Genomic DNA, 10,341 nt, shown 5'->3' on the forward strand with positions numbered 1-10,341 from the left:
ATATAAGCAAATTATAAGCATCTTACTAATGCTTATTAATATCTTATTAATACTTAACAAGCACACCTTAATATAAAGCGTTACCCACCCGTCACATCTCTGCAGCTGTGGTTGTCATGGCAACAACAAAACAGAGCAAAATATCAGTGAATATCTAAAAACTTCCAGGAGGGAAAAATGAGAATCACATTTAGATTCAAAAACTCTTTAATGATTTATTTTTTTGTTACTCATCATTTATATATTTTATTGATAGAAAACAAATTCAAACAGACTTAAGAGGCTTCAACCAAAACAAGGTGAGCCGCAACAGAAGTTTACACGCGGCAGCAAACGCAGCGTTCAAAGAACTCAACATTTAACTGATGCAAATCGTCGTCTGACCTGAAGAGTTCACAAAGGGAGCGTGCACGTGGAGGGAGCGTGCACAAGTCAGACCTCAGCATTTGGGGATCTGCACAAAGCTGGGACATTTTTCACTGACAAATGTCTTCACCAAACTCTCAGTTTCCCAGTTTTCCTCAGGTTCCTAAATGCAGCCTGAAAGAGGATTTGTGCCCAGATGCTTGAGGTTGTCCGTGCGCATGCATTAACCTGCAGGCTGAAAGAGATTTGAACAGTTGCTGCAGACGCTGCTGCAGGCGCTGATCTCTGATCCTCAGGCTAAAGGATCATCCTGCTCTTCTTCATTCCGGCCAGCGCTCGGTGCAGCGGCGTCTTCCTCAGCGTGTCGCAGCAGCTCCTCCACTCTGGAGACTCTGGCAGTCGACTGTCTGCACACAATAAAGGTATTTGAGCCGCAGACTCCTTCAGCTGTGGATGCGCAGACGCAGTCCTACCTTCACAGTCCAGGTGGACCTGGCCGGGCAGACAGCTGCCGAGGTCGGCGTACTTCAGCGTGCAGAGCAGAGCCGTCTTCTCCGGCGGCGCGGTGAACAGCAGCACCAGGACGGAGCACAGCAGGTTGCTCTCCATGACCTCCACCGACCGGTGCTGCTCCTGCAGGGACAGAGGGTCAGGCCAATGATGCAGCCGCCTGCGCAGACGCTGCAGCCGCCTGCGCAGACGCTGCAGCCGCCTGCATCAACGCTGCAGCCTCCCACCTGAACCAGCTGCAGCTGCCGTCTGCGGCCCACGAAGGCGTTGAGGTGCTGACTGAGCATGCTCAGAAACGCCCCGGCGTCCGTCTGCAGGTGGCTCTGCTCCGCCAGGCTCTGCAGGGGGATGAAGGGCGGGATGTTGTGGCGGCCAATCTGGACGCGTGGCTTCAGCTCCAGCTCCATGTTGAAGGTTTCCAGGAAGACGCCCTCGTATGCAGTCTGCACAAACACGCATACCGCTCTGCCCTGGCGAGTGCGCACGGCGTCGAATCCTCCTGTGACAGCAGAGGTCAGCCTCACGCCGCCTCACAGGCGAGCGGGGGGGCTGTAGGTACCTATCAGGTGATGCACGTGAAGGCGCTGCTTCAGATCCGAGTGTCTGCGCATCAGCGGGAGCAGCTCTCCTGCAGGGGGGTCTGCAGACGACCGGAGCTCCTGCAGACGCTGACAAAAACAAATGTTTGCTACAGCGGCTCCTCCAGAGCTGGAGGGGGGAGTTAGGGTCCGAAAACCCGGGTTCTGCAGAACCGTGGGAACGTTCAAGCTGCTGCAGAGCTGAAACCCAGTTTGACCTGCAGGAACATCTGCCCCGGTTCCTCCTGCAGCTCGTCCGTCTGCTGCTTCCTGCTCTGCGGGTTCTGGAAGCTCAGGACCATCCGGTCCGGGTTCTGCTCCAGGTTCAGGACGTTTAACGTAGATCTAAGGGAAACTCAGTCACACAGGGGACCAAAATCCAAAACACGCCTTAGGTCACGGGTGGAACAGGAAAAACATTTTTGATCTAACGCTCTTGATGAACCTTTTAATCATTGTCCTGTGGTTCATTTTAATTGTATTTTATTTCTATTATAATTGTTTTAACTGAGTTTTATGTTGTTGTGTTGATGCCTTTTGGCCCAGGTCTCCCTTAAATAAAGTTCTAATCTCAAAGGGATTTCCCGGTAAAGTAAAGGTTAAATTAACAAGAACACTCTGAAACTACATTTTTAAAACTTTAAAACTGTAACTTTTGAACATAATTATGAACTAGATATATAGCATTACCTGCGATAATGCTAGTGTGAATGCTGGGAGCTGAATTTGGCTGCTGAAGGTGAAAGTGCTGATAGCTGAAGATGATAGTGCTGATAGCTGAAGATGATAGTGCTGATGGCTGAAGATGATAGTGCTGATAGCTGAAGATGATAGTGCTGATAGCTGAAGATGATAGTGCTGATAGCTGAAGATGATAGTGCAGATAGCTGAAGATGATAGTGCTGATAGCTGAAGATGATAGTGCTGATAGCTGAAGGTGATAGTGCTGATAGCTGAAGATGATAGTGCTGATGGCTGAAGATGATAGTGCTGATAGCTGAAGGTGATAGTGCTGATAGCTGAAGATGATAGTGCTGATAGCTGAAGGTGATAGTGCTGATAGCTGAAGGTGATAGTGCTGATAGCCAGATAAAATAAATGCCAAAGTAGCCTAAAAAACTAAAATAAAAAAACTAGCAGCTAGCATGTAGCTGTATTAATAGCGAAACTCTAAAATAACCTAAAAAATCTTAGTAAATGCCAGAATGGTCCAAAAGCTAGCATTACGTTGATGGTGTTTCAGATTTCCTGCTTAAACGTCGCCGGCCACGCCTCACGTGTTAAAGGTTTAATAAGAATAAAAGAAAATGATCTGGAGGGCCGGATCCGGCCCCCGGGCCATGACTTTGACACCGCTGGTTTGAGGGTTCATCCTCCAGAAGTCTCTCCGGACTGGGTTCACTTCCGGTTCCGGTCAGAAAACGACATAAATCCGTCTGATTCTCAGCCTCCAGCAGCAGATGTTCGCTTCACGTTCAGTCTTTGCTAGACTCCTCCTGGATTTGAACCCACAACCTCCCAGTCTCTGGGCGGACACTGTCCCACTAGGTCACCGGGTTGGGTCATGATCGTCACCTGTCAGACTGAAGCTGCTTGTTATCAGATCCACCGAACGCTTTTCCCGCCACGTACTATAGTTTAAAGACATTTAAGATCAAAGGGGAGAAAGCGGAACCGGAACCCACCTTGCGCGCGCGGATCTCCGCCTCCAGCTGGTCTCTGACGCCGCGCAGCTCCTCCGCCTCCCCCCGCAGCTCCCTCACGCGGCTCCGCTGCGGCTCCGGGCCTCCGCGGCTCAGGGCCCGAACCTCCAGCAGGCTCAGGTGGGTCAGAACTCCTGTTCGGAGCAGAACAGTCCGTGAGAACCCGCGCGGAGCATTTCCCAGCAGCCCCCGCGGTCACGCACCGTTCGTGGACGTATTCTCCATGGCGGGATTTGCCTGGACCGGTAGGAGTTCGGATGGCCGGTTTGGATTTGGCGCCTAAAGGGGCGGGGCAAGATGGCGGAGGTGGAGGGGCGGAGCCCGGATTGTACCGACGGTTCTGGTCTACGGGGGTCAAAGCGAGTCAGCAGGAACTCCGCGGCTGTTTCGGGTCAAGGTCCTCGGAACCAGACCCAAAAATCTCCACTAAATCCGAGAACTTCCGGTAAGCGGCTCCGCCAGGGGACAGGACTTCCGGTGCGTCGCGCGCAGCCGCAGTGGAGCGTCCTCAGCGTGGTTTTGTTTATCATCTGTTGGTGACAGGTTCGGATCAGTCCTGATAGAAGTCCAAAACAAAGTTCTGGACGGTCCTTCAAACGTGGATCGTTTATCTCCACATTTCAAAGATGCTGATCGATCCTTTTCTGAGGCAGACACGTGATCATCTGGATCTGCTCTGATTAGAGGACTGGATCATCTTCACGAGGACTTATGTGGGGAAAGAATTCAAGAAGATAAAGTGTTTTGGGGTTATTGTTGATGTGATATCGTTGTTGGTATGGAGCTCAGGAGCTCTCATTTTAAACTCTGAAGGTCTGACTTGATGTGATTGTGTTGTTTGTGAAACTGCACAGGAAGTTCTACAAATCAATAACCCTCTGAGACCAATAAGGTTTTCTGAATCTGAATGATAATATGGGATCAGGATGAGATGGAGCAGACGGAGACATCTGGATCTTCTGGAGCATTCCCCAGAGGAAGAGCTCCATCTGTTCTGCAGGATGCAGCAGCTGACTCCTGGATCCAGACTTGATGACTGGGAGGACGACTCTCCGAGTGTCGGAGCTTGTCTTGGGTCTCGGATGATGTTTGGGGGAAACTGTTTTTGTGTTTTCTTGCAGGAAATTCCTCCAAGCGCTTCAGGGAATCTGGATGGAGACGTGTCTGCTTCGCTCTGGGATCCTTCTCCAGAACCACCTTCAACTCGGATAGAACATCACAGAACAGCTGATCAGAACGCGCGTTCAGAGTGATTGGCTGGAACACATCTTGTGAAATAAACACTTTTCCTTCATCAGTTTGTCCCTCAGATCAGTTTTCTTTATGGGGGGGGGTCTGTAGCAGCGGCTGACCCGCCGGTGACCGAGGCCTCCGAGAATCCACTCCATCCGGAGCAGAAGCTGCTTGAGGATGTCAGTGGGACTGTTCCAGCGTCAAAGCTTTACCTCACTCTGGTGAAAACAGTTCAGAAGCAGAACTTCAGAATAAAAGCCTCATTTTTGGTTTTCATTGTTTTAATCACATGTTTTTTCTGTAGAAATATGTTTTTATTCATCGTTAAGTTTCATATTCTCAAAAGCAAATTTAATGAACAAACATGATTTATTCTCATAGAAACGGGAACTATTTCAAATTAATGTCTGCTTTATAAAATAGAAAAGCTCAGCAAACGATCAACACGTGTCCTTCTGTAGGACTAGCTCTATAATTGAACTTTTAGGTTTCTTCCTCGGTCTGTTTTTGTTTTTCTTTGTTACCAATTTGTACTAAGTGAATATGACTTATGTCCTTGTTTACAACAGTAGTTAAACGTTAATAATGATTGTAACTCAGATGTTAAATTGTATTATATTTGTATAAAGTTACATTTCGTTCTGAATTCTTCCCATGTTACAGAAAACTATCCGGTAAAACCTCGTTCTCTTGTTCCGTTCTTCTGTTACGGTCTAAATAAAGCTGAGAAAGAAAAAAAGCGGTTTGTTTCGGGTGTTTCTGTGACGTCAGCGGCGTCATACCCGGAAGTAAATAGAGAGCCGCCGCGGAGCGCTGGAGCACGCGACCCCGTCGGTAGGTGGGGGGTGAAGCTGTCAGCGGAGGTCACGCGGCTGAGCGGAGACATGAAAAGAGTTGATGAAATCAACGTTTTTCTGCAGAAAAATCCCGCGAAAAAGGCGCACGTGAGGCTGCCACGACCCGGATGACCGCGGATTAAAGGTAAGATGGACTGGACCAAAGTTTTTAGGACGGGGGGCTTGATGAACAGGTTTGTTTGTCCTGCCGCGGGTCGCTGGTCTGTTCCCGCCACTGCTGCCCCAAACCTGACCCTGCAGATCCAGCGAGGAGCAGAGGTTCTGGTTCCCTCAATCACACAGAAACTGGACCGTTCTGGACTGAGTTCGGCTGGAGTTCCTGTAGATGTTCTGCTGGAGGTTCCTCAGAGAACTCCAGACGTTCTCTGGATTTCTGAAGCTCCAGTGGGTCCACGAAGCCCGTAGAACCTGCTGGTTCTGGTCCCTGAGCAGCAGACGTTCAGAGTTCCTCCAGCCAGATAAAGGTCAGAGTCACATTCAGACTGTCAGGCTGATAAGGCCCGTCTGAAGGCCGCAGACTCCAGACTGGATCAGGACTCTCTTCAGAGTTGGACCTCAGAGAGGAGGAGGTTCCCTGAGCTCCTCACAGTCCTTCAGAACCTTCAGAGGTGCTCCAGTCAGATCTTTCTGAGATCCTGCAGTGGTCCATCAGCACCGTGATTATTATTATTTATTTGACAGGGACTTTCACATTAAAAGCATTCCTGCCAAAGCACCAGAGTAGGTTAAAAGCTATTTTTCATCTGCTGTCCCTGGACTGATGGTAAAATCATCAAAACAAAATGTAATACCAGTAAAGCACAGTGAAAACATATAACATTTTTAAAATGTTAAATAAGCACACACAATAAGATAAATTACAAAAGTAATAGATAAAAATGAGCAGACACAATCAAATGAATCATAACAGTTGACTGTAAAATGGGCTGTAGAGTAATCACATGTAAAAACGTACATTGACATTTGAAAACAAGAAACATGAAGACATTTAAAAGACCTGAGAATATTCTGGGTATTAAAATATTATAGATGCTGACATATCTGATGTGTCACCAGCAGGTTCTTAAGATGTTTTTGAACAGTGAGCCCAGTTCTCTGATGTTCTGAGGGACAGACTTCATTCCTGTGTCGCTGTAACTGAGAAGGTTTTTTGGCTAAAGACTCTTTTCCATGGAGGGACGATACAATCTCCTCGGCTGACCCTCGTGTGACTCGATGTGAGCTGGATCGAACGGTTACAAACTGACTAGGAGGAGATGACAAACCATGTATTATTTTATATACCAGACAAAGGTTTGAATACTTGATGGAATTCTTCCAGGTTAACAGTTTCTGTCAAACAGGGCTATGGTGACATCTTAATGGTTTCTAACGGCTTCAGAATTGTTCTATTTGTCTGAGACCAGGTTGTGATGCAATATGTCATATGTGAAAAGATCATAGCATTCATGAACATAGCAGCCTGTAATGATAACTGTGGTCTTATGGACCCTTATGAATTGAACTTCACCTGATTACAGACTCTTCTGATTTGTGATTCAAACTTCAGATCAGAATCGATCAGGATCCCAAGATACTTGAATTCAGACACAACTTTAATTTTGTTTCCACTTCTGGTGTTTGGATTATGGATTAGAAAAAATCATTGTAACTGTTTTATTAACGGATGGAGGTTGATGAGGTTCAGAACCCGAGCAGAACCTGCTGTTTCGATGGGTTTCAGGAAGAACCTTCTCATCCCTCCAGGTTCTCGTCTGATGGATGTGACCCCCGCTCTGCGACCGGAACCCAGACAGGAAGGCTCGTTCTTCATGGTGACGGATTACGTCATCTTTGGCCTGCTGCTGGCGGCCTCTGCGGGCATCGGGCTGTACCACGCCGTGTCCGGCGGCCGGCAGAGAACCACGCAGGAGTTCCTGATGGCGGACCGGAGCATGCGCTGCCTCCCGGTCTCGCTGTCGCTCATCGCCTCCTTCCAGTCCGCCGTGGCCATCATCGGCGTTCCGGCAGAGGTCTACGCCCACGGCACGCAGTACTGGTTCATCGGCTGTGCTTACGTCCTCGGGCTGCTCATCCCGGCGCACGTTTTCATCCCGCTGCTGTACAGGCTCCGCCTCTCCAGTGCCTACCAGGTGTGCTGTCATTCTGCTTCTGGCTGTTGTCATGGTGACGGTAGGGAAGAAAATGACTGAGATGGTCAGTGATGGAGGACAGCGGTCCAACTCTACACAGGGGGCGGGGTTTCTCCTCTGCAGAGGAGGGCGGAGCTTCACCTCTCAAGTTCAAAGCAGACGTTGTCAGCTTCAGATGTGAGCAGGCGGATTTGGTGCTTTAGAATTCTCACCCGTTGTGACATCGTGGTGACCTTGTGGTGACCCCCTGGTGACCTCGTGGTGACCCTTTGATCCCCAGCTGTGCTGTGATGTCATCAAGACGTCTGCTCTGCATCTGAGGCCCCTCCTCTTTTGTCTCTCAGTACCTGGAGCTGCGTTTCAGCAAAGCCGTGCGCGTCTGTGGAACGCTGACCTTCATCTTCCAAATGGTGAGTCCATTCCATGTTGAGAGCGGCGGTGGGTCCTCAAAGGGTGGGGTCCCATAGACGTATGGGGGCTGTGGTTCCTCTGGAGCCGGGAGTTGAACTCCAGACCTCCATGTTTCCACTGACCTGCTGGAACACCTGATCCAGGTCGGTAGATCCACGCCAGCTTTTTAAAAACCCAGCTGGATGTTGGACCTCGAGGCCTGGAGTTCACCCCCCCTGCTCCAGAGGGAGGTCCTGACAGCTAAAGGCTCCGCCCTCATTTGGACTGATGGGGAAAGATGGCGGTCTGCCGAGCGTCTCCATGGAGACGAGTCTGTAGATGTTTCTCTGAGATCTCCTCAGATGACCTCCAGGAGCGCCGTCAGGAGGCGGTCCTCAGCAGCTGACTCCGCCCCCGTCTTCCTCCTGTGTGTCTGCAGGTGGTCTACATGGGGGTGTGCGTGTACACGCCGGCCTTCGCGCTGAACGCAGGTACGCCCTCTGACCCGTTTGTTCCCCGCAGAGCGCTCTGAAGTTTCAGCGCCGCGCTGCCTGTCTTTCAGCGACGGGGTTCCAGCTGTGGGGGGCGGTGCTGGCCACCGGGCTGGTCTGCACGCTCTACACCACCATGGTGAGTGCGGGGCCGGGGCGGCGCCGGAATGGCGCCGGCCATGACCTGATGATGTTTGGTGTGCTGGGCAGGGCGGGCTGAAGGCGGTCATCTGGACGGACGTCTTCCAGACGGCGGTGATGTTCGCGGGGCAGCTGGCGGTCATCGTGGTGGGGGTCCAGAAGACCGGCGGGCCGGCGGAGGTGTGGAGGAAGGTGTGGGAGGGAAACCGCATCTCCGGTCTGGAGTGAGTGGAAGTCTTTACCCCCTCCCCCGCTCTAAAGTAATCAGATTACAGTTTACCGCTCGCCTGCGCTCTAACAGAAACGCTTCACACGTGTGTGAACTGTTGCTGTGTTGTAAACATGTTTGGTATGTTTGGAACTTTAGTGGACAGGCCCCGCCCCTTTAGAGTAACGTTCACACCTGACAGTGATGATGCTAAACTTCCAGTATTGTTTCTTTATGATTCTGCTCTGAAGTTCTGCTCTAAAGTTCTGCTCTGAAGTTCTGCTCTGAAGTTCTGCTCTAAAGTTCTGCTCTGAAGTTCTGCTCTGAAGTTCTGCTCTGAAGTTCTGCTCTGAAGTTCTGCTCTGAAGTTCTGCTCTGAAGTTCTGCTCTAAAGTTCTGCTCTGAAGTTCTGCTCTGAAGTTCTGCTCTAAAGTTCTGCTCTAAAGTTCTGCTCTTAAGTTCTGCTCTGAAGTTCTGCTCTAAAGTTCTGCTCTGAGCCTAAGGTGGACTCTGTTCTTGTGGGCCTCAGTCTGAACCCGGATCCCACAGAGAGACACACCTTCTGGACCCTCGGGGTGGGGGGCGTCTTCCTGATGCTGTCGTTGTACGGGGTCAACCAGGCTCAGGTCCAGAGGTACCTGAGCTCCCGGACGGAGAGGGAGGCCGTCAGGTGAGTGGTTCCTGAAGCTGATGGCGTCTTCGCTCTCAGAACTTCTGACAACACGTATGTTCCAGACTGATAAACTAGGCGTGTCCAAAGTCTGACCAGTTCAAGTTTTCGGCTTATGTTAGTTTATTATTCATTTTCTATTATCTGTGTGCTGGATTGTGATTGGCTGAGTTGTCGTAAACTCTTCTGTGACTCTTTCTATACCACTCCTAAATATGGACTGTGAATAAAAAAGGAAAGTTGACAATGAGGCCGCCGAGTTAGAGAGCGAGTTAGAGAGCGAGTTAGAGAGCGGGTTAGAGAGCGAGTTAGAGAGTGAGTTAGAGAGTGAGTTAGAGAGCGGGTTAGAGAGTGAGTTAGAGAGTGGGTTAGAGAGTGGGTTAGAGAGTGAGTTAGAGAGTGAGTTAGAGAGTGGGTTAGAGAGTGAGTTAGAGAGTGAGTTAGAGAGTGGGTTAGAGAGTGGGTTAGAGAGTGAGTTAGAGAGTGAGTTAGAGAGCGGGTTAGAGAGTGAGTTAGAGAGTGGGTTAGAGAGCGGGTTAGAGAGTGAGTTAGAGAGTGGGTTAGAGAGTGAGTTAGAGAGCGAGTTAGAGAGCGGGTTAGAGAGCGGGTTAGAGAGCGAGTTAGAGAGCGAGTTAGAGAGTGAGTTAGAGAGCGAGTTAGAGAGCGGGTTAGAGAGTGAATTAGAGAGTGGGTTAGAGAGTGGGTTAGAGAGTGGGTTAGAGAGTGAGTTAGAGAGTGGGTTAGAGAGCGAGTTAGAGAGCGAGTTAGAGAGCGAGTTAGAGAGCGGTTGGATTCAATTCAGTTCAGTTCAATTTTATTTATATAGCCCAAAATCACAAAGAGATTTCCCTCATTGGGCTTCAAAATATGAACAATAGTTAAAAACTAAACAGACTACNTTGGTATGTTTGGAACTTTAGTGGACAGGCCCCGCCCCTTTAGAGCAACGTTCACACCTGACAGTGATGATGCTAAACTTCCAACATTGTTTCTTTATGATTCTGCTCTGAAGTTCTGCTCTAAAGTTCTGCTCTGAAGTTTTGCTCTAAAGTTCTGCTCTGA

The 10,341-nt window shown here is 49.6% G+C and overlaps 2 protein-coding genes across 4 annotated transcripts; one reads left to right on the forward strand and one right to left on the reverse strand.

Moving 5' to 3' along the window:
* Positions 1–189: 189 nt before the first annotated feature.
* Positions 190–4,440, reverse strand: cenpo (centromere protein O). 3 transcript variants are annotated; one of them, XM_024265581.2, is made up of 6 exons: positions 3,140–4,440; positions 1,673–1,799; positions 1,436–1,535; positions 1,104–1,375; positions 840–999; positions 190–773 (listed from the first exon to the last, which is right to left on the reverse strand). In XM_024265581.2, the coding sequence occupies exons 2-6, from the start codon at positions 1,754–1,756 to the stop codon at positions 664–666; spliced, it is 726 nt and encodes a 241-aa protein (XP_024121349.1). In that variant the 5' UTR covers positions 1,757–1,799; positions 3,140–4,440; the 3' UTR covers positions 190–663. The 3 variants fall into 3 exon arrangements, with proteins under 3 accessions (XP_024121349.1, XP_024121348.1, XP_024121347.1); XM_024265580.2 differs by lacking the exon at positions 1,673–1,799 and having other exon boundaries at positions 3,140–3,291; positions 3,361–4,432; XM_024265579.2 differs by lacking the exon at positions 1,673–1,799 and having other exon boundaries at positions 1,436–1,544; positions 3,140–3,291; positions 3,361–4,428.
* Positions 4,441–5,099: 659 nt separating this feature from the next.
* On the forward strand, positions 5,100–9,279 carry LOC112142300 (sodium-dependent multivitamin transporter; the record flags this gene model as incomplete). Its single annotated transcript, XM_024265578.2, is given in 8 exon segments — positions 5,100–5,224; positions 5,311–5,371; positions 6,994–7,379; positions 7,724–7,789; positions 8,209–8,260; positions 8,332–8,399; positions 8,471–8,625; positions 9,139–9,279. Coding segments are annotated over 6 exon segments (857 nt in total), but the record flags the coding sequence as incomplete, so codon positions are not given.
* Between the last annotated feature and the right edge of the window lie 1,062 nt (positions 9,280–10,341).

Source organism: Oryzias melastigma, unplaced genomic scaffold (assembly GCF_002922805.2).
Source record: "Oryzias melastigma strain HK-1 unplaced genomic scaffold, ASM292280v2 sc00254, whole genome shotgun sequence".
NCBI lineage: Eukaryota > Metazoa > Chordata > Actinopteri > Beloniformes > Adrianichthyidae > Oryzias > Oryzias melastigma.